The 21,763-nt window shown below is 45.4% G+C and overlaps 1 protein-coding gene across 5 annotated transcripts in view; it reads right to left on the bottom strand.

Moving 5' to 3' along the window:
- Nucleotides 1-3,434: 3,434 nt before the first annotated feature.
- Nucleotides 3,435-21,763, bottom strand: part of DENND5A (DENN domain containing 5A) — a 132,699-nt gene continuing 114,370 nt past the window's right edge. For 2 of the 5 annotated variants that reach the window (XM_030828841.1, XM_030828842.1), the window contains 11 exons: nucleotides 17,256-17,340; nucleotides 15,266-15,350; nucleotides 14,665-14,793; nucleotides 11,612-11,733; nucleotides 10,269-10,414; nucleotides 9,590-9,708; nucleotides 8,698-8,879; nucleotides 8,004-8,086; nucleotides 7,324-7,447; nucleotides 6,546-6,714; nucleotides 3,435-4,455 (listed from right to left, as the gene is read on the bottom strand). In XM_030828841.1, the coding sequence (XP_030684701.1) occupies nucleotides 4,272-4,455; nucleotides 6,546-6,714; nucleotides 7,324-7,447; nucleotides 8,004-8,086; nucleotides 8,698-8,879; nucleotides 9,590-9,708; nucleotides 10,269-10,414; nucleotides 11,612-11,733; nucleotides 14,665-14,793; nucleotides 15,266-15,350; nucleotides 17,256-17,340 (1,428 nt within the window). In that variant the 3' untranslated portion in view covers nucleotides 3,435-4,271. The remainder of the gene's footprint in view (nucleotides 4,456-6,545; nucleotides 6,715-7,323; nucleotides 7,448-8,003; nucleotides 8,087-8,697; nucleotides 8,880-9,589; nucleotides 9,709-10,268; nucleotides 10,415-11,611; nucleotides 11,734-14,664; nucleotides 14,794-15,265; nucleotides 15,351-17,255; nucleotides 17,341-21,763) is intronic. The other 3 variants (XM_030828843.1, XR_004033591.1, XR_004033590.1) reach the window with 3 other exon arrangements.

Genomic DNA, 21,763 nt, shown 5'->3' on the forward strand with positions numbered 1-21,763 from the left:
CGGACATGTGGGGACACCACTCATGAGTGTTCTGGTGTCATTCTTATACTCATGGTAATGAATGAATTCTTGCTCTATGAGTTATTTTGAGAGCTGGAAGGAGCTTAGCACCTCCTTCCCCTCTTTTTTTTTTTTTTTTTTTGAGAAGGAGTTTTGCCCTTTTCGCCCAGACTGGAGTACAATGGCACAATCTCAGCTCACTGAAGCCTCTGCCTCCTGGGTTCAAGTGATTCTCCTGCCTCAGCCTCTCGAGTAGCTAGAATTACAGGCGCCCACCACCACACCCAGCTAATTTTTGTATTTTTAGTAGAGAAGGGGTTTTACCACGTTGGCCAGGCTGATCTTGAAGTCCTGACCTCAAGTGATCCACCCACCTCATAAAGTGCTGAGAATACAGGTGTAAGCCACTGAGCCCAGCCTCCTTCATCTCTCTCACCCCTCTCTTGCTATGTGATTCTGCACACCCTTCCTCTTCCACCACGTGTGGAAGCAGCTTGAGGCCCTCACTAGATGCAGGTACTGGCATCATGCTTCCTGTAAAGCCTGCAGAACCATGAGCCAACTAAGCCTCTTTTCTTTATGAATTACTCAGCCTCAGGTATTCCTTTGTAGCCGCATTAAACGGACTAAGGCACCCTATAATCCTGAATTGGAATCAGAAATAACACTGTAAAATCATGGGGTATCATAGATGCATGTGTGTATACACACTCATGTATACATACGTATTTATATATGCATTTAATATATATAATTCCAAGACCTTCACTATCTTTAAAAATACATATTTACTATATATCTTTATTTCTAGATGTCTATATTAAATGTATAAAAATGTTATATTTAAATATAATCAAAGCTCTGTCTACTGAATAGGCCTAGAACCAATGATCTACCAGTAACAATGAGAATTTCTAGTGTCCAATTATGGTCTTGCAATACCATTTCCCACTTAAGGAAACCAGGGCTTTTTGGAGAAATGGCTGATTCCAAGTCTAGGACAGAAAATGAATAAAGTGAGCCTAGAACATCTTGCAATACCAGAAAACAAAGCAGATATCAAAGACAACTAGAGTTGTGTCAAAACAACTCAAGAACCAACTTAAAGAGGCTCCCAAAGGCCAAAGGTAGGACAATAAAGATAATAACTGCAATGAGATGAAGCCTATCAAATACATTTAAACTCATGAGTTCATAATATTGTTTAAAAAATAGTCACCTTCTGAGGATAACAAAGAACCAGTTCATATCTTAAAAGTTGGGTAAATAAAAGGAAAGAATTAAGCACTTAACTGCCTTTCCCATACAAACTCCACTGGGAAATCAAACAGTAGATCAGAGACAATGTCTCCTTATAAAATTATTCCATCTAATAAATGAAGACAAAATGATAGATTAGAATATCCCCATGCTGCAATCCCCAGTGAATTACTTGCTGGATGTAGGCATTGAGCATCAGTGGCTGCTAACATAACAAAAGTGAAAAACAGATGTTACGTGCTTCTTGCTAAATGAGCACACCACTACCTAGAATCTTATCAAAGGGATCAACCTGAGGCAAATTGTCTAGATCTAGCTGCTGATCTGCAGGAAATGCTGAGGATAAAGGAGTATATTGAACTGCACCACAGGCATGAAATTAGCAAAAACCCAGACTGTGAAAAACTACAGATCAAACGGCTTAAAATCTTCAACAATTTGTAAGAAAAGAAAAGGGGTGGAGGGGACCCTTTAGATTAAAAGAGACTTAAAAGATGTATCAAGTTTTTTTAAAAGGACAGTAAAACTATAGCATGTAGGGATGCACATTTGGGTGACAAAACAATAAAGAAACTCAACAAAATTATTACTTATAGAAGTCAAGAAGAAGGAAGAAGGGAGGTGCTGGGACTGTGATGGGGAAGGGGGAACATGGAGGACCCTGGGGGGGCTGGCAAAGTTCTATTCTTGACCTGAGTGGTGATTACAAGGGTGCTTGCTTTATAGTAATTCATGCAGTTCCTTTGCTTGCTTGTTTATTTACCAGTCCCTGAAATCTCAGAGTCTGGAAAGCCCTGAAGTAGAGCAGGTGCAGAAGCTGAGGCAGGCAGGGCTGCTTGCTAAGTGAACCAAACACACCTGATTTACCCAGGGCCACTGGAGAGGCCTGGCTGGGCCCTACACAGAAGAATGCAGTTGACTCAAGTGTCCTTGAAATCTTGAGCTACTAAACAGGTCTGTTCTCTTATATCACACATCATTCCAAAACGGATCTGCAGAAGATTACAAAACAAAACAGTAGAAAGTGAGTAGGATCAGCTGTTAGAGCAAGGAAACAGTTGGTCCCAGGCACCTGGCTTAACGTAAGCTCAGGCCTAGGCCCACAATATAAACACATACAGCTGAGTTCCATGCTGCTCTTCATGCCCAGCCAAGAATCCCACTTCCTGCTCCGGAGGTACTGCCTACCTTCCTTCCCCTTTCCTCGGCCATCTCCAAAAGAACTAAAGCTGTGTCCGTGGGCTCCAGGCAGACGGCGGCAGTGCGGCCTCTCACCCCCTCTGCAGGCAGGACGCTGCGCTGCAGCTCTCTAGGCCCTTTTCCTCATCTCTTCAGAAGCATTTACCACCTGCCAGGCCCAGGGGATGGAGACAGACAAGAGATCCCCGTCTTCCCTCTGGGAGCTCACGGTGCAGGGGCTGAGCCTGATGCAAAAGCAATCCAGAGAGGAGACGCCAGCATCTAAGAAAAGGAAGGAGCACAAGGATGGAATGATTAACTGCCTAGGGAGATTGGGGAACACTTCACAGCAGGTGACTGCCAAAGTAAACCCTGAACAACAAACACGAAGTGAGTGAAGGGGAGGCATTCCAGGCAAAGGGAAAGTGCATGCAAACCAGGGAAGCATGAAAGAGGGCACTGATTGGTCTGAGGTACCTGACTTGATCACACTATACTTCTTCTGGAGCTTCCTGCCAAAGCAGCCTGAAGAATAAAAATGAAGGAAGCCGGACCTCTCATAAAGGTCTCTCACCTGCCATCCCCAGGAAAGCAAACCTTTCTTTCAAGAACTTCCCCCGACCCCCAGCTTCCCACACCTGGTCTTCCTTACCCTCTCAAGAAAGGGCCCATCCTGTCTCAGTCAAGTGACAACCTCTGCACCCCTGGCCAGGTCTTTTCCCTCCTGTGTCTCAGTCTCCTCCTCTGTGGAGTGGGGAAAGAACCCTGTCTGCATCCCTGTGAATCAGCCACATAACAGCTAGGAAAGCTCCTAGCACTGCAGGCAGAAGGACCCAGAAGACCCCAGGCCCTCAAAGGCATCCTGGGCAGGCCACAACCCCGAGCCTGCTGGTAGAGAGAGGTGATGCCACAAGACCATCCTCACAGATGGACCCAACTGCACCCACAGCCACCCACTGCTCACAAACCTCCATAAAAATCAGTGATCCATGCAGTTTTGTTTCAGGTGTTTTATTAAGTGGGCCATACTGTAGCTGGTTTCTAAGTTGCAAAACATAAATTTAATAATAATAACATAGCCAGTTAGATTGTGACAAGCTTTTCCTTTCCTTAAAAAAAGAAAATACTTAAAAACACACAATGGCGGGTTAAATAAATAGAACATTTTAAAAAAGAAAAGAAAAACCTGTTAAAACATGCTTATGTTTACTTCTGTGAAACTGTGCCAACAGGAAATGTGATATTTGGCACGATGACACATCCCGGCATGTCTCCTTCCCAAATAATACTGACAAAAAAGAAAAGATGTGGGACTGACTCATCAGTGCTTGCTTAGAGGCACTACTAAAAATCCCTTTGATTGGAGCATGGGGCTTCCCGCTCAGCACACCTGTGTGTGGCCTACGAAAGCCAAATATCCATAATAATGTTAATATAGAAAACATTAGTTTAAAAATGATGTGGAAGGGCCTCATTAATGCGACGGGGCAAGGAAACATAACTGTCCCGCACGCAGTGCCACAGGCTCAGTCCAGGGAGGCCTCAGGCTTCCAGCATGTGGCCACGGCGAGGGAGGGCACCAGCTTCAAAATAAGCGGCACCAGCCTCGCTCCCTCTCCCTATCACTCTTTCACATGAAAGTGTGTAAAAAGCAAATCAGCAAATAAACTCTAAAATAGATTATTTATTCCAAAAATCCTCTAGTTTTCTTTTTACAGTGAGTGTACATTTTGTCTCCTCCTCCTGCACAATCGCTTAAGTCCCTTTGGGAAGAAAGGTCAGAGCTGCAGGGTGAGTCTTTCTCAGTCCTGCAGCTGGCTGGTGCTGGGAGGTCAGATGTCGATGCCCTTGACAAGGGACGTCTCCAGCGTGATGTTGAACTCCTGCAATGTCTGCAGCACACGAATCAAGGAATTGACAAGTGTATGGTCTTTGATCAGTGCCACATCCTCATACATGTGTGCAGTGATGGGGCAGTCAGCCAGCAGGGCAATCCAGTGGTGTAGGAGGTGATCTCTGGCAGAGCGGGAGCAGTCCAGGCAGGTCAGAGGGGCAAAGGAAAAGGAAGAGAGACAGTTAGTGCAAGGCCAAGGGGGAAACCATGAACTAACTCTAAAGCTGGAGAAGCTGACAGCTCCCCACAGCCCCCTTTCCCAAACAGGGACTGGCAAAGAGGTCTTTCAGCTCCAGGACACCAAACAAACCTGACCCAAATCAGCCCTGTCACGAGTCCCCAGGCCTCCTCCTCCCCTGCCTCCCTCACCCTGCCTAGACAGCCCCACCACTGTGTCTCCCAGAGCTTCTCTCCTCCCACAGCTACCACCACCAGGAATAATAATAAGCACTAACCTCACACAGCACTCAGCATGTGCTGGCACTGACATAAGAGATTTAATCTTCATGATAACCCTATGATATGAGGTAGGTACTATTATCATCCCCACTTTATAGGTGAAGAAAGTGGGGTAGATGGAAGTTCAGTAGCTTGTCCAAGATCACATGGCTAGTAAATGGATAACTTGAGCTCTGAACCGAGTGAATGCGGTTCTGGAGTCTGTTTTTAACCACTATGCCAATTCTCTCCCTTTATGCAGCCTGAATAAACTGCCTTAAGTTTGAGCTTCATGCTCTCTCACCTGACCTACAGGAATAGCCCCTAACAATCTTGTCCACTCTAATGCATACCACCCATAATATCAGATTAATATTACTTCAGTCCCCTGATGAAACAACTTTGTACTAATATGAAAAGAATCTTTCTCTGTCCCAGCTCAGGGGCCCTATCCTCCTTTCAACTGTGTTTCCTATTACCGCCCTTGCCACGTTCTGTTATTTCCTTCCATTAAAGGCTCACTTAAATACCAACTCCTCCCTGAAGTCTTCTCTGATCTTTCTCCTCTACCTTTTCAGCACATTGTATGAATGTACACTTCATTTCTGGACCCTCAAAACCTTCTTCCATGCTCTGTATTTAATTAGGACAAGTAAGCTTCTAAATGGTGGCCGGGCATGGTGGCTCACGCCTGTAATTTCAGCACCTTGGGAGGCCGAGGCAGGCAGATCACCTGAGGTCGGGAGTTCAAGACCAGCCTGACCAACATGGAGAAACCCCGTCTCTACTAACAATACAAAATTAGCCAGACGTGATGGCACATGCCTGTAATCCCAGCTACTCGGGAGGCTGAGGCAGGAGACTCACTTGAACCCAGGAGGCAGAGGTTGTGGTGAGCCGAGATCGCACCATTGCACTCCAGCCTGGGCAACAAGAGTGAAACTCCATCTCAAAATAAATAAATAATAAATAAATAAATGGTAAGGGGCCATGTTTTATTCAGCTCTCTTCCTACCAACTTCCATAAGGCCATTTAAATGTCTAATGAAGGAATAACTAGATATACTCTGCTTCAAACTTTCCCAGTGGTGTGATTTTGATCTTTCCTTTCAAAATGGGGCCCCTCCACCCCGAGTTACATACACGCTCTCATCCCTACCCCGACAGATCACCACACACATAAGTCACGTGTTGCTTAATGACAGGGATACAGTCTGAGAAATGTGTCATTAGACAGTTTCATCACCATGTGAACTTTATAGGGTTCTCATACAAACCTAGATGGTAGAGCCTACTATACGTCTAGCCTGTTGCTCCTAAACTACAGATCGGTACAGCCCTGTCACCAGCCCCCAGGCCTGCTCTTCTACACTTCTTCTGGAGCTTCCTGCCAAAGCAGCCTGAAGAATAAAAATGAAGGAATACTGTGCTGAATACTGTAGGCAACTAAAACACAATGGTAAGTATTTGGGTATCTAAACATATCTAAACATATCTCAACCTATAAGAGGTACAGTAAAAATAGAGTATTATAATCTTATAGGACCATCATACCATAAACAGTCCGTCACTGACAAATGTTGTTATGCAGCACATTTTATGCAGTGTGTGACCATACACGATACACAAAGGAAATTCAGGGCTTCTAGGAAACCTAGGCCTCATCTCCCCAAGGGCACCTGATGAGTCATTCCTCACCCCTGCACCACACCAGGCCTCCAACACCACCACCAAGGTTAACCACTGTGCACTCTGGGTCCTAGGTCTGCAGTACCTGGCTCCCAAGCACACCAGCATCTGAAACTTGCCATCCTTGCCGATGTTCCGGGGAGTATTGTTGATTGCAGTGACAAATCGGCAGAAGTTCCGGGCTCTTGTATGCCAGTTTTCCTCAGGGACTACTACATTCTGCTCTAATGTCTCATAATAGGTTTGTGCTTTTTCTGTGAAGAGTAGAAAAGCTTGCCAGTGAAAAGGCTCTCAACACCAACCTGATGGTCCTACAGGCCACTTGCCATGAGCCTCTCCAAGTCCACGCAGGTAACTTAATGAGAATAGCCAAGTGTTCTGATGTCACTGGTCATGTTTCAAAATGATCCTTAGCTTCCCTATCCTTATTTTTTAAATTTATTTATGTGGCCCTTGATATAAAGATGTTCTTTTCCCTAGTCTGAAGACACAAAAAATTCTGAGGATGGTTTCTTGCATGAAAATTCTCCATATGGGTGCAACATAGGGCTTGGGGCTCCGATACGCTCAACTGGACTTTGGGATCTATAAGGAGAAAGTGTGAGGACTCAGGACTAAGTCCATACTAAATAACAGATGTCTAGAAGAATCTTTTCTGTCCAATTCTCAAGAGGTAAGCATTTACCAAGGGGGGAGGAGAGCTCTTGTCATTCCCTTCAAGAAAAACCAGAGCAAACAAATGAGATCTGAGAGTCATCTCATTTGGGTTCTGCCTCTCAGAGTGGTCAGCACCCATGCTATGTTGGTGAGTCCCCTTATATCTCTACATGCTTCTCCCACCCTCATACTCCAGCTCAACTCACCCAGGAAATCCCAAATGAAGACATTTTTGAAGAGCCGGGGCGATTTAAATCCATGCTGGAAAGCCTGTTCCAGGGCCGAGACAAGGCCACACTCTCCACAGAGCAACAGCGTCAGACTGCCTCGCTACGTAAGGAAACGGGAGGGTGCCAGGCTTGTCTCAGCCGAGCTGCCCTCCCACCATCGCATCCCTAAACCCACAGCCCAGAGTTGGGAGGGCTGCAAAAGGCAGGCCAGGACTTTGTCTGTTCCCCGAACACCTGGCACAGTGCCTGGCTCAGAGCAGCTCCCAGTGAAGAGCTGTTGAATAAATGGATGAAAGAAGAGATGATGGATCTGGGTCACACACAAGGAGATTCTCCACTGGAGGACAAAGCCAGTGTGGCCACTATTCAAGGAGACCCAGGCAAATCTAGAAGAGGACAGGAATAGGCACTGTTCACTAGGGGCCCAGGGACTCTACTGGGTCATCAGTATGGAGGGAAAACACGGTAACCTGAGGCAAAGGCCCCCAGAGGAAGGAGTCTGCTCCATCTCCAACTAGCTGAGGCACACACTCTACAAGACTCTAGGGTGTCCACAGCACATGGGCCTGGAAGAGCATAACAAGATAATTGGAAAAACAAAATTGTTCTCTCTTATTCAATGTTAAGGCCCTCAATTGGAGGGCAGGAAGGCTCACCTCTTTCTCAGGCTTATGGAAGTGCTTCACAATGCCATTGACTGCCTCCCCGATGGACTCCTGGATCTGCCCAGTGTTCAGCTCTAATAAAAATCAAGCAGACATCCCTAACCAATCTCAGAGGCTAACAGTGCTTAGCTGCCTGAGCAGGAGACTGAGGACATGGGGAGGGCCCATAGGAGAGGCAGGGCAGCTGGACCCTAGGAAGCAGAGGCTCTTGCCCACCCAGCTTTGCTGATTTAGCTCTTCCGCAAATCTTGGGGGAAAAACACAAAAGCTAACACCTTAGATTTCTATCTCTAAGAAATGCTGGTAAAGTTCATTTTCCATTTTACCTTGGAATTGTGGGCAACCAAAAGAGAGCCATGCCTTGGCTGTGAAGCCCAGGAATCAGGAAGGGGAAGGCCAGAAAGTAGACTCCTCTCCTTTAATGGATCATGCATGAATATATACAGCTCCCAGGTTTGGCGGCATGAATTCTCTCCTCTCCTGCCAGCCCTCTAAGGAGAGTGCCAAATGCTCTCAGTGATTCATAAGAGGAGGGTGCCATATGCATGAGGTGGCTTTGTTAGCAGAAGTGTTTCCTGAGGCAACTGCACAGGCTGGGATCCAGGTTCCCATTATCAGGGCTCACAGAGATCTACCCATTCCCTAGACTGTATGGTATGAGGGCCCAACCCCTCCTCCCACTTACTGGGCTTGTTGTTGGGTGAGATGGTAACAAGCCTCCGGATGACACTGGGGGACTGCTGCAGCGGCGGGGTCCGGCATGGCCTCTCATCCACCTCAGGCTGGGATGTGAGCAGCTCCCCAACTAGGATCCGCTCCAGGCTTCCATCATCCATGCCCTTCCCTAACCACCGGCCACATGGGAACCTGAAGGTCAGACAATGGACTATCAGAGCAGCCAGCTCCTCCCTGCTGCTCATAGCAAGAGCCATCAACAAAGCCAATCCCTGGAAATAGGCTCTGAAACCAGGATAGAGACTCCTTCAACACTCTGCTGGTTCCACCATGTATCATCAGAGAAGCCCCCTGAGTGACATAAGTGGCCTGGGATCTGGGCACAGCAATTCCACACATCTTCACCTAGAAACCCTCCTTCTGGCTGGGCCTGATGGCTCATGCCTGTAATCCCAGCACTTTGGGAGGCCAAGGCGGCCGGATCACCTGAGGTCAGGAGTTCAAGACCAGCCTGGTCAACACGGCGATACCTGTCTCTACTAAAACACAAAATTAGCTGGGCATGGTGGCACATGCCTATAATCCCAGCTACTCAGGGAGCTTAGGCAGGAGAATCGCCTCAGCCCAGGAGGCAGAGGCTGCAGTGAGCCAAGATCACACCACTGCACTCCAGCCTAGGTGACAGAGCAAGACTCTGTGTCAAAAAAAAAAAAAAAAAAAAACAGAAGAAACCCTCCTTCTACTTACTTTCAAGTGTAGTGTATGAGGCAGAGCCAAACAAGAAGTTGCCTCAGGTTATCATAACCTAAAGGGTCTCCTCGGGAACTCCACATACCCAAGCATCAAAGAGCTCCTGTAAACACACCTTGCCCCTCTACCTTACAGCCTGAGGGAACACTTACTTGTAGGTATGTCCTGTGATCTCATTCCTGACCATCACATACTCCACCAGCCATTTGGCATACAGCCCAGAGTTATCATGGCCAATCTGGACAGTAGTAAGCTTCCCCAAGTTCTGGCACTATTAGAGAATAGAGAAGATGAGGTAGGTCAGGAAAATCAGAGAAAAGAACAGCAGTTCTCGGAGACACAGATCTGACTGGCTGCCTGCAACCTGACCCCTCAGCATACGCAGGCTTAGAGGTCATGGCTCTACATACCGCCAGAACTACGGTACAGCACTATCTCATGGGGGTGCCCAAGGCTGAGAAAGAAAACACTCTACCTAGAAGAATAGGGTCTGGGAGCAAGAGGTTCTGGAAGTGGGTTCTGAGGGCTCCGGGAACAGGTGGGCTGAGTAGCTGAAAGAACTCTTGGGGACTTCTCAACACACTATGCATGGAGAGATGTGCAAGTCCAGACAAGTAAGTGCCTTCCAAACAGACATTGTTTAGACAGGGTGGGGTCCCCCTCCTCAGGGTCAGTCTTTGGCTCCAGCCTCAGATCATCTCAGGAAGGTCAGCTATGCTGACACATTACACTGTACATAGCAAGCCCTCTGAAAAACCCTGCAGAAAACTCCCCAAAGCAGCTGTTGCAAACTCAGATCCCCACAGAGCTGTGGCCCCAAATAACACATACCTCGAAGGTCATCTCTAGCACATTCCTGGGAATCTGCAGGATCTGTGTCTCACCCAGTTCTCCTGATATACAGATCCATGGGTTCGCAGTGAACATGGAGCCCCCCAGCTTCTTGCTTGGTACGATCAGAATGTGGTACGGGATCACTGTTTAGGGGAAGCCACAAAAGTATTGAGGAGAATCAGGAATCCTTCCCATATCAGATGAGACTCTGACCTGCTCCAGGCAAGCTGGCACAACTGTGGCTCAAGCAGAGCCCTGGAACAACAGGATCCCAGGACCTAGTCCCTGGCTGATATAGAATATTAGCCAACTACCCACAGCCCCTCCTCAATTTCACTCCTCTCAGGCTTACCACCCAAACATCAAAGATCCAAGCCTACCTGTAGGCTCAGAGCTAAATGAACCTGTTCGTTAAACAATATCCCCAACTCCTAACATGGTACTGAACCGCTTTTTAGAGCACTCTTCAATCTATCATCTCATGAACGCTAATAACAATCATAACAATCTTTGGAGAGGAAGTATTGCAATCCTTTTTCCAAGGCACAGAAAAAGAAATAGTTTGCCTCGGGTCTTCTAAAGTCCAGTACAGGGCTACTTCTATTAAGCCCATAGCCCTAGTCTCTAAAAGGGAAGACGCAGCATCAGATAGAAACAAGAGTCCATGCTGCTGAGTAACTGGCCAAAGAACTAGCCATGTGGCAAACTCAGAGACTACCCTCCACCCAGTACAGAATCCTGGTATCAGGGAAAGAAGAGGCTCAAAGGGAATTAGACCATATTGAACCCTCTTCCCTATTCTGTAGAGACTGGGACTCACAGCAGGATAGACTCTGCTCACAGACACATAATGAGTTAGCCAAAGCTGAGCCCAGACTCAAATCTCCCACTGGCATCTGGAGTTCTTTCTGCTACCTCAGGAAAGAGCTCTTTTTCCCTTCAGCCTGGTCTGAAACATTCTGTGGTGCCAAGTGACCCTCTCAGGCAAAAACAAAAGGGAGATTCTTTGTGGGTATGCAGGGAGGGAGGTAAACTGCATCAGCTCAACTGACCCCACTCCACCTTCATCAGCTTAGGCTCCCAGAGCAGTGCCTAGGACAACAACGACAACACAATGGCAAAAAAGACTGAGCTCTCCAGCTCAGAACAAGAATGAGAAACTTCAGAGAAAACACAACCTCCAAGGAGGGCAAGTGCACCTCTCTCCCCACAGAGGCAAAAGACAAATAGAAAGTACAAGGGATAATCTTCTTTCTTTAAAAAGGGGACAATGAGTGAGTCTCAGGCAGGTTCATAAAGACTGCCTTGAGAAGGCCAGCTGGGAGCACAGGGCTACTCACGGATAGTTGTGAAGACATTGGTGAAGCAAAAGTAGTCGACGGCATTGAAAGACAGGAGGTGATAGAGGAACTGCTCCTTCTCGTCATCACAGCGCAGGAAGGCATAGCGCTTATATAACTTTCTGTTGGAGAGGAGGCAACACATCAGTCTCTGACCAAAAGGAAGGGAAAGAAACTAGAATTTTCAGTTCTGGAAGGAGACAGCTAAGGGAAGCATAAGATGTCGAGCCTCAAGTTCCTTAGGTTCACCTATAAAGGAACAAAGCTAGCTACTCTAACTAAGGGACAGAGGGAGAACGGTTTAAGCTACAGCAGGAACAACAAAAATCAAATACTGCCTGTGTCCAAGGTATGTTGATGTTACTATAATGTCAAGTGTCAGAAGTCATGAAATCTCCTTTTCTAAACTGAGGGCTGGAATGAAATTCCATCAAGGATGACACAGGTCTTCTCAGGCTTCTAGCTAGGCTGTCAGCTAGTGTAGGGTGTGTGAGTGGCAGTGGATGAAGGTCTGCAGTCATCATTCATCACCAGGCCTAGTTTCGAACCCTGAGTAGATCTGAGAGCCACGAGTCAGAACACTGCTCTGAATGGGGGTGTAAGCCCAGGACAGCTTCAGAGGCGATAAAGGGCAGGCTTCTGCTCCTGCCTCTGATCCAGGTCACAGGCAAGGAAGAGCCATACAGATCATATCCTTCCCCTTTTTTCAAACTTTCTCCCTTCATTTTCACTGCCTATTCATCAGAGGTCAACTCCTTTGCCTGGCATTCCAGGCCCTCTGCAGCTTCAAAGCAATGATATCTTCCCCCAAATAGAGGAGACACCCAGAGCCAAATGTGCAGGCCTTCAACACAAAGAACAAAAGAAGACAACTGTCCTGGTTGCCCAAGCTGCAATCACCATGGCCAGAGAGGTATAGAATTCACAACTCTGAGGTTCTACCTAGACAGGTTTCTAAGGCACTTTCAACAGATAATTTATCAACCCAGGCCTGTTATGTCCAGGTGCTGGAGAGGAAAGCACTTATCCTCAAATGCAGTCTAAGTGAATAAATCAGGTAAAGGCCATGGTATAGGACCGCTCACAATGAATAATCAAACAAAAGGCTGTTTCTGGGAATTTAAAGAGCCATATGCTTCAGTGGTCCTGGAAGGCCTTCTAGAACAAGAGGGACCTGAAGGGCAGCAGAAATTTAGACAACTGTTGTACAGACAGGTTTGGAAACCAGTTTGGCTGGAGTTGAGGGTTCAGGGAAGTGGTCAGTTAGCAATGAGACTAAGAAGTTAGGCTATTGTACCAAAGGTGTCAAATGAAAAAAAAAAAAAAAAAAGCCTATTCAAATGAAGGAAGGTCCTAAAATTTTAAACTAAGGAGTTTGCAATCTGCCCAGTAAGTAAGGGGTTTCTGCAATTTGCCCTAGAAAAAGAGACAGCCATGACCAACTTCAGGAAATTTAAATTTAGTGCAGGTGAGAAGTGAAAGGGAAATGAGGATTAAACTAAGTCTGTGCAGTAAAAATGGTAAGGAGACAGGTGGGACAGAGGTGAAGAACCTGAGATCTGTATGTGGGAGATAAAGCAAAGCAAGGAGTCACAACTGACTCCAAATTTTCAGTGTAGGTACAGAGAAGAAGTGGGGGTAAGCTTTTCAGAGAGCACAGCGGTGACATTAACAAAAAATCTGAGAGTAAAGTAGTTATGGTGAAGACTCTGTGAAGCTTGCTTTTGTTCTCTCTGAGCTAAAGGTAGAATATCAGAATGTAAATAAATGCAGGAGTGGAGTTCAAAAGACATGTCAGGGCTAGAACTTCAGATGTGGGCATCTCCTGCTTAGAGGTGAGAGAAGTCATGAGAACGGGTGAGATCACCAAGTAAGAGAGCAAGCGAGAAAGCAACAAAGAAAGTGTGTGCATGCAAAGAACTGAAGATGGTGAAAGCCAACACTGTGCAAAGAGTAAGGGGAGAAAGAGAACAAGATGGTATAAGGTCATGGCAGCCACATAAAGTGAGTTTCAAGGTAAAGGGGGCACTACATGGTATTAGTCACTGCAGACAAGTTAAGGAGAAAGAGTTTAGGCTCCCTATATGGGAGCTAACTCATTTCTTCCTTTGGAATTTAGAATTCAATGGGTCCCATGAATATATAGCCCCCATGAATATGCAACCCTGCCTCCGCCTTATCCCATCTCCAAGCTACAAACAGTATTGGGGGCTAGCTGGAAATCCCAGAGACTGAGGGATATTCTATCAAGATATACTCTTCATAGGCTGTCCACCTCCTGTCTGTGCAGCTATGCACACCTTTTATGTGGGCTGGCTGAATCCCTAGTGGATGCTAAGCAACATGCTCAGCCTTGGGAAAGGGACAGGTTTATGCCTTCAATGAAAGCAAACTTCAGTAAGTAGCAAGCAAATAGACAATGATAATACAACACATCATGGTGAAAAGGGGATGAACAAATATTCTAACAAATGTTATGCATGCCTGGAGGAGGGATGAACCACATTTCTGGGGAGTCCAGGAAAATTCTGGGAAAGAAAACTGGGCCCTGAAGAAGTTTACCAGGTAGAGTGCGGACAGGGACTAGGGTCATGCAGAAGTACAAACAAGAAAAGGCTACAGACATCCTGAGAGGGGTGAGGGGTATGATGTGTTGAACAAGAGAGAGAAGAGGACATCTCAGAAGTTTCCTTTTAATTCTCCAATCCTTTGCTCCCCAGAACAGGAAAGAGATAAAGGAAATGCCTTATGTCCAAGAGGTATACATGTCACCTGAATACAGGAAGGAGAGGAAGACCTCAATCTTCTCACTACCTCTCTAAGAAAGCTAGTTTTGGGCATGCAGGTTGAGAAGACAGGGAGAACCAATATAGCGGAAGTATTCTTCTACTGATAAAAAGGGAGAAGAGGAAATACTGCAAAACCTTCATAAGCAGAGGTTAGCTGAATGCTGTAGCAATGTCACACTGAATACTCCCCTTTCCCACACAAGTTTCCAATCTCTTCCCTCCATTCCTGGGAGCCTGCTTCTACTCCTGGCGGAGCAGCCTTACTTGGTGAGCTCATGGTCTGAGAGGAGCTGCTTCAGGTGTGTGGAAAGTAACTTTTTTTCCATGGACAGTCGCACCCATGCTCTGGCCTTTCCCACATCAGTCTTGATTTCCCCGATGTTCTGGATGTGCCTAGAGGAAGAATGTAAAAAGGAAGTGGAGGGTGGGATGGGAGATGAACTCACTGCCAATGACTTACCTGTAAAGCCAAAGGGGACCTGCTGAGACAGCCCTATCCCACCCTGGGAGAGCCTATCTCTATATTCTCCAAATACTGGGCTTCCATGTAGCTTTACCAGATAGGCTCACCATATTTTGGGAGGAAAAAAGACAGTACAGCCCTTAAAAAGTCAGGCCACCACTCTGAGCTCTTAGGGCCTGAGATACTCTCCTATGCTCCCTCACCTCCAAAAATGCCAGGAAACCCAACTATTTGTACAGCTTTACAAATGTATTATGAAACACAAGGCTTTGTGATTAGGAGGGCTTCCATGTTAGCTGAGATGCTGTAGCAGCCACTGAGACCTTGTTACTTGAAGTGGACACCTAAGCAGCAACTGAAAACAGGATTTTAGTGGCTTATTACATGTGAGCCCATACTGACCTCATATCCTGAATCAGGGAGATCCTCAGGGGAGGCATGAGTGAGCCGGCATCAGACTTCCTACGTTCTGAATCAAGAAGTATTCCTAGAATAAACAAGTTGGTCATGTCCAAAGAGATCTGAATATCCAAATAGCTGACTACTCTTCCCTTATCTTAAATCACAAATTGCTATGGGAAACAGTTGGTTACACTGGTAACACTTTAATTGATCGTTTCATAAATATTTATGAAATTCCTACTAGAGATCAAATTTTACATTTTTATGGATATTATCTCATTTAATTCTCTAACAATTTATAAGGTAGCCAAAAAAGATATCACAATTTCCCCCACTTAACAGAGAAGGAAAATGACATTCAGAGAGGTTAGCTGCTTTGCCTACGTCACCAAGTAGCAAAGTCAGTACTGGAACACAGATCTCCTGGCTCCTAGTCTATCATGCTCTCATCATGATCCATAGAAGCAGTGCTTCCACTTGGAGCCACTACTCACATCCTGTTCTGGCTTCACAGCAGCCTACAAAAGCCCAAGAGAAAGTATAAAGAACAAGAATGTTCTGGTTCTGTTTCAGAATGATAGGACCTCCAGGAGAAGAGAAGATATAATACCTTTATATCCTCGTGTCTGGCCTAATGTTTAAAACTTAGTATTTTCATCATCAAGCTGTTGAGAATTATTGGCTACAGTTTATTCCTCAGCAATGACTTCTATAGCATTCTTAGTAAGAACCTGCTTTTACACATCCAGAAAGCGGGCCAAAAAAATTCCTCATAAGCCTACCTGGAGAACTCTTGTCCCTAGTTTTCAGCCAATTATCTCCCCAGGTTCAGTGCTAGTTAAGGTCAACTAGTTCAAGGGCAATGAGTTCATGCCCATCTTTTTACCCCATTTAACTCGCCTTTACCATTAAGATAAAAACATCCAAGAAAGGTAAACAAATGTTCTGGCAGAGAGTAGAGAACAAAGGATGATGTGAAGGGGAGATGCACCCAAGAAGTAAAAGAAGGAGGGAGACTACCCTGGAAAGGACACTGTAGGATGGTCTAAACATCAGAGCAGGAGATAAGATGACTGGCTCTTGTCTGGCCTCTTCCATGAGCTCACTTTGTGATCTTAAGTAAATTCAATTCCTCTCCAGACTCGTTTCCTCCTCTTGTAAAATAAAGAGCCTGGACTAGATGACCTTTGGAGTTGCCACAAACTCTGACATTTTTATTAGATTAGAAACAGAAAGGAAGTGGCCGCGCACGGTGGCTCACGCCTGTAATCCCAGCACTTTGGGAGGCCGAGGCAGGCAGATCACGAGGTCAGGAGATTGAGACCATACTGGCTAACACAGTGAAACCCCGTCTCTACTAAAAAAAAAATACAAAAAATTGGCCGGGCGAGGTGGCGGGCGCCTGTAGTCCCAGCTACTCGGGAGGCTGAGGCAGGAAAATGGCGTGAACCCTGGGGGGCAGAGCCTGCAGTGAGCCGAGATCGCGCCATTGCACTCCAGCCTGGGCGAGAGAGAGACTCTGTCTCAAAAAAAAGAAACAGAAAGGAAGTATAAGGGATCATTCACACCAGGACTTGACTTTGAGGAGGTCCAAGGAAGGACACTGACCAACAGCCCTCTTGACTGACGGGATAGATAATCATAATGCCCATTTCAGAGAAATAAAACAAAAGACTCTGAAAACAGCCTGCTCCAAACCCAGGACACCAGTACCACAGTAAAACCCATACTCATTCTGAGACTGGCCTCTTGCCCATATAAATTTTCTATCTTGCCAATAAAAAGGGTATAGAAATATAGAATGAAAGCAAATGCCATGGTTTTGGTATGCTCTGTGGTTCAGAGAGTCTGGTGGCTCCATATTTAAAAGAGAAAGCATTCCATAGCAAAGGCTTCTTTGACCTGGAATAGTTTGCTTCAAAGTGATCACTCCAGTGGGTGATGGAAAAGTGGAGAGAGGGCAGACTCTCCAATGCAGAGACTATCTTACCTGAGGTACTGAGGCTTCCTGATGTGAGTTTTCTCTGCCGGTTGTCCTGATAATGTAACAAGTGGGACCATAAGGCTGATTTCCCCTGGAACCAATACAAGGGAGAAACACCTATCAGTTTAGATTTCAGGGGTCAAGGCTTTCAACACACAGAAGCTTTTGCTAAAAAAAAATATGTACTGTTTCTTGTTTCAATGTACATCCAGGATACAGTGTATGCAAATATATCAATTTACTAAAATCCAGAAGAATTATAAACAATGGAAGGTAACAGAAAAAGGAAAGGGTCCCCTACTAGGAATAGGAAGGAGATGCGAAAGAGAGCCTGGGAAGGGACCAGTGGATAAGAAAGAAAAAAGCAGCTGGGCGCGGTGGCTCACACCTGTAATCCCAACACTTCGGGAGGCCAAGGCGGGCAGATCACTTGAGGTCAGGAGTTCGATTCCAGCCTGGCCAACATGGTGAAACCCCGTCTCCACTAAAAATACAAAAATTAGCAGGATGTGGTGGTGCGTGGCTATAATCCCAGCTACTCAGAAGGCAGGAGAATCGCTTGAACCCAGGAGACGGAGGTTGCAGTGAGCCAAGATCGCGCCATTGCACTCCAGCCCGGGTGACAGGGTGAGACACTGTCTCAAAAAAAAAAAAAAAAAAAAAAAAAAAAAAGAAAAAAGCAGGCTAGGCACAGTGTCTCACACCTGTAATCCCAACCCCAACACTGGGAGGCCAAGGCGGGCGGATCACTTGAGGTCAGAAGTTCGAGACCAGCCTAGCCAACATAGCAAAACCCTTATTAGAAATACAAAAATTAGCCGGGAGTGGTGGCACACGCCTGCTGTCCCAGCTACTCGGGAGGCTGAGGCAAGAGGATCACTTGAACCTGGGAGGTGGAGGCAGTTGAACCTGGGAGGCAGAGGTTGCAGTGAGCCAGGATCATGCTGCTGCACTCCAGCCTGGGTGACAGAGTGAGGCTCCCTCTCACAAAAAAAAAAAAAAAAAAAAAAGAAGCAAATGACCTATCATCCTCTAAATGGTCTGTTGGTTTTATGTCAGCTTGATGGCTTTTGCACAGAGGAGTGGATATCCAGCCTGTAAGCTTCCATCTTAGCTCCTGAATTTCCTAAAATATTTAAAGTTATTCCTTTAAATATTGTTCTAGTCCTGATTTTGCTACTTGGTGAACTAGGCAAAGCAGTTTGGTGAACTTCTCTGAATGTCAGTTTTCTTCTCTATTAAGTGGGGGAAACTGTGGTATCTTTGGCTACCTTATAAGTTGTTAGTGCAGGCCGGGGAGAGTAAGTCATCACTATAACAAGGATTTACTATTGAAGGTATAGTTGAAGAAATGTGCAGAAAGGTAGGCTAGTACTTAACTGCATGGCTGAAATAAACTACAGTCAATATAATAGAACCTTGGCGTTTGGAAAGGTAAGAACTGCACTTTAAACCATTTGAGACATGTGGCAATTTGTCATTTTGCCAAGGCACATATCTGAATAGTATTTGCAAGCCTGATGTGAGGGAGCAATTCACCTGGGTAATGAGTGAGGCCAGCTGGTCACTCAGCAACTGCTTTGTCTCTTTCTAATCATCATTCAGTACAGCATAACCCTTGTTAAGTGATAACTTTATTTCAGATTCATGGTAAATGTTCCCATGTAGATAATAAAATAATATAAAGGTGGTATGTTTGTTTTAGTAAGATTACAATAATTTTACAAATGACTTTGGTTCTATAATAATGATAGAAGCTACCAGGTCTTGAGGCTTACTATGAACTAAGCACTATGTCAGATGTTCAAAATACAGTATTTTAATTAATGCTCCCAACAGTCTAACAAGGTAGAGATCTCTATCCCTGTTTTCTGTAGAGAAGAAGAAGTTGAGGATCGGAAAGGTGAAGTAACTTGTAAGAGGTCACACCATTAGTAAGCAGAGTGTTGGGATTCAAGCTAAAGTCTATCTAATGTCAAAACCATTGCTCTTAATAACTATGCTACACGAGATGCTTCTGAAAAGATCATTTAACTTTTTAAGTTATACTTTCTGAGGAAAATTTTGTGCTATGGAATGAATGTGAAGATTTAAGGTCTTAAGATTTATCCCATGAGAATATTGAGGGTCTATTTTGTTTCTATTCACAAACTTGATCTACTCTGGGGAAAAAAAATCAAACATCTGAATGGTCGGAAACCCTCGCTATAGATCAGCAAGCAGTCAAAACAAGCTTGCTGTATGTTTGTATTTCCTACAAAATTCATAAACTTAAAACCCAACAACTTCAAAGACAATTTTTAAAATATATAAAAACTAAAATTAGAAAATACCAGGTTTTATTCATCCAAATAACAAATATTTGAAAAAAAAATGTCTAACAACATTAATGAGACTTACAAATCCTATACACTGCTTCTAAGAAGGTCTATTGTTTCCTGTTGGGAGCCAAAAAGAAAAAAAATTTTTAATTTAAAAAACTTTAAAAAAAAAAAAAAAAAAGGTTGGCTGGGCGCAGTGGCTCACATCTGTAACCCTAGCACTTTGGGAGGCCGAGGTGGGTGGACCACCTGAAGTCAGGAGTTCGAGACCAGCCTGGCCAACAGGAGGAAACCCCATCTCTACTAAAATAAAAAATTAGGCATGCATGGTGACAGGCACCTGTAATCCCAGCTACTCAGGAGGCTGAGGCAGGAGAATTGCTTGAACCCAGGAGGCAGAGATTGCAGTGAGTCAAGATGGCACTACTGCACTCCAGCCTGGGCAACAGGGTGAGACTCCATTTAAAAAAAAAAAAAAAGGTCTATTAATGTATCTAACAGATAATACAAGAGCTTAAAATATTTATGGTCTTTGACTTAGTAATTCAACTTCTAGAAATCCATTCATCCTTCCATCTACCACAACCATTAGAAAGTAGGCTCCCCAGCATCTAGGCAGACTAGGAAAGCAGCCTAAGAGAAATTAATAGAACTGTCTGAATGTGGCACACATTTAAGTACAGCTGGTGACCAGATAGCCTGACATGCAATAACACCAAAGAGCCAAGGACAAGGGCAAAATCAGGCCACTATACCAGAAGAAGGAAGCCCCTGGCTCACAATGACTACAGAGGTGAAGAGAAAGAGCAAGGGCAGGAGTGGAAGAGTACCAACTGGGCTGCTGTTTGGTCTTTCTAGTTCAAGAGACATAGCCTACTCTTTTTCCTCTTTTGCAAAAGGTCTGATTGGGATTGCAAGGTTCAATACAGCCTGACTATCCATTTATGGACATGGACACACAATAAACTGCATCAGATTCTACAAGAATGTCATAAGCAAGAAAGATAAGTAACAACTCCTTTTCATGTGTCAACCCTAAATGGCAGCAGTTACAAAACAAGTATGAAAAACCAAACCTCTATCTGATAGAAAAACATACTATAGGTGGAAGCCCATCTCCTCGGAAGACGTCACTGAAAGCCAAAGAGAGTGGTGAGGATAACAGAGGTTCTTATGAAGACTTGCTGCAGGCAGCCTTACATCCAAGCAGTCAAGGCTAGTAACAAAATTTAAGAGGCCAGCAGCAAAAATGCTGTTGGGGTTCTCTCTACTTTCTAAGCAGATAATAATGGGTGGTTATTCAGGAAGGTACCCCCACAGGGGCATAATAAAATCACCCTCTGAGAGCAAATTTAGTCACAATCAGGCCGGGCGCAGTGGCTCAAGCCTGTAATCCCAGCACTTTGGGAGGCCGAGGCTGGCGGATCACGAGGTCAGGAGATCGAGACCATCCTGGCTAACATGGTGAAACCCTGTCTCTACTAAAAATACAAAAAATTAGCCGGACGTGTTGGCAGGCGTCTGTAGTTCCAGCTACTCGGAGAGGCTGAGGCAGGAGAATGGCGTGAACCCGGGAGGCGGAGCTTGCAGTGAGCTGAGATCGCGCCATTGCACTCCAGCCTGGGGGACAGAGCAAGACTCCGTCTCAAAAAAAAAAAAATTTAGTCACAATCTGGGTGTATGATAAAGGACAGCAGGTAACCAGGGTGTGACCGCTGGATTGGAAGATAACTGAAGAATGTCTCAGCAGGATAAAGAAGCCAGCAAAACGGAGGCCTAGGGAGAACATGGTGTTAGGAACACAACATAGATCATCAGGGTCAATCTCCAGCTGAACATGTATCCCTAAGGGCATTAAAGCCACACCAGCAAGAACAGATCCTCACTCTCCTCTGGTGACATTGTCACTGCTTCACTTCCAGAGCTCCTCAGAACAAAATGGAACCTCAACTAAAAAGCCCCCATTATTTTGCACTGGTTTCTCACCAAACAAGCAGCCTATCTCTCCAAAATAAGAGGGAGCTCAAATGAACTCTAAAAGAAATTCCAGTCTGGCCAACATGGTGAAACCCCACTTCTACTAAAAATACAAAAAAATTAGCCGGACGTGGTGGCCTGAGCCTGTAATCCCAGCTACTCGTGAGGCTGAGGCAGGAGAACTGCTTGAACCAGGGAGGTGGAGGTTGCAGTGAG

The sequence above is a fragment of the Nomascus leucogenys genome, chromosome 15 (genome assembly GCF_006542625.1).
Source record: "Nomascus leucogenys isolate Asia chromosome 15, Asia_NLE_v1, whole genome shotgun sequence".
Lineage (NCBI taxonomy): Eukaryota > Metazoa > Chordata > Mammalia > Primates > Hylobatidae > Nomascus > Nomascus leucogenys.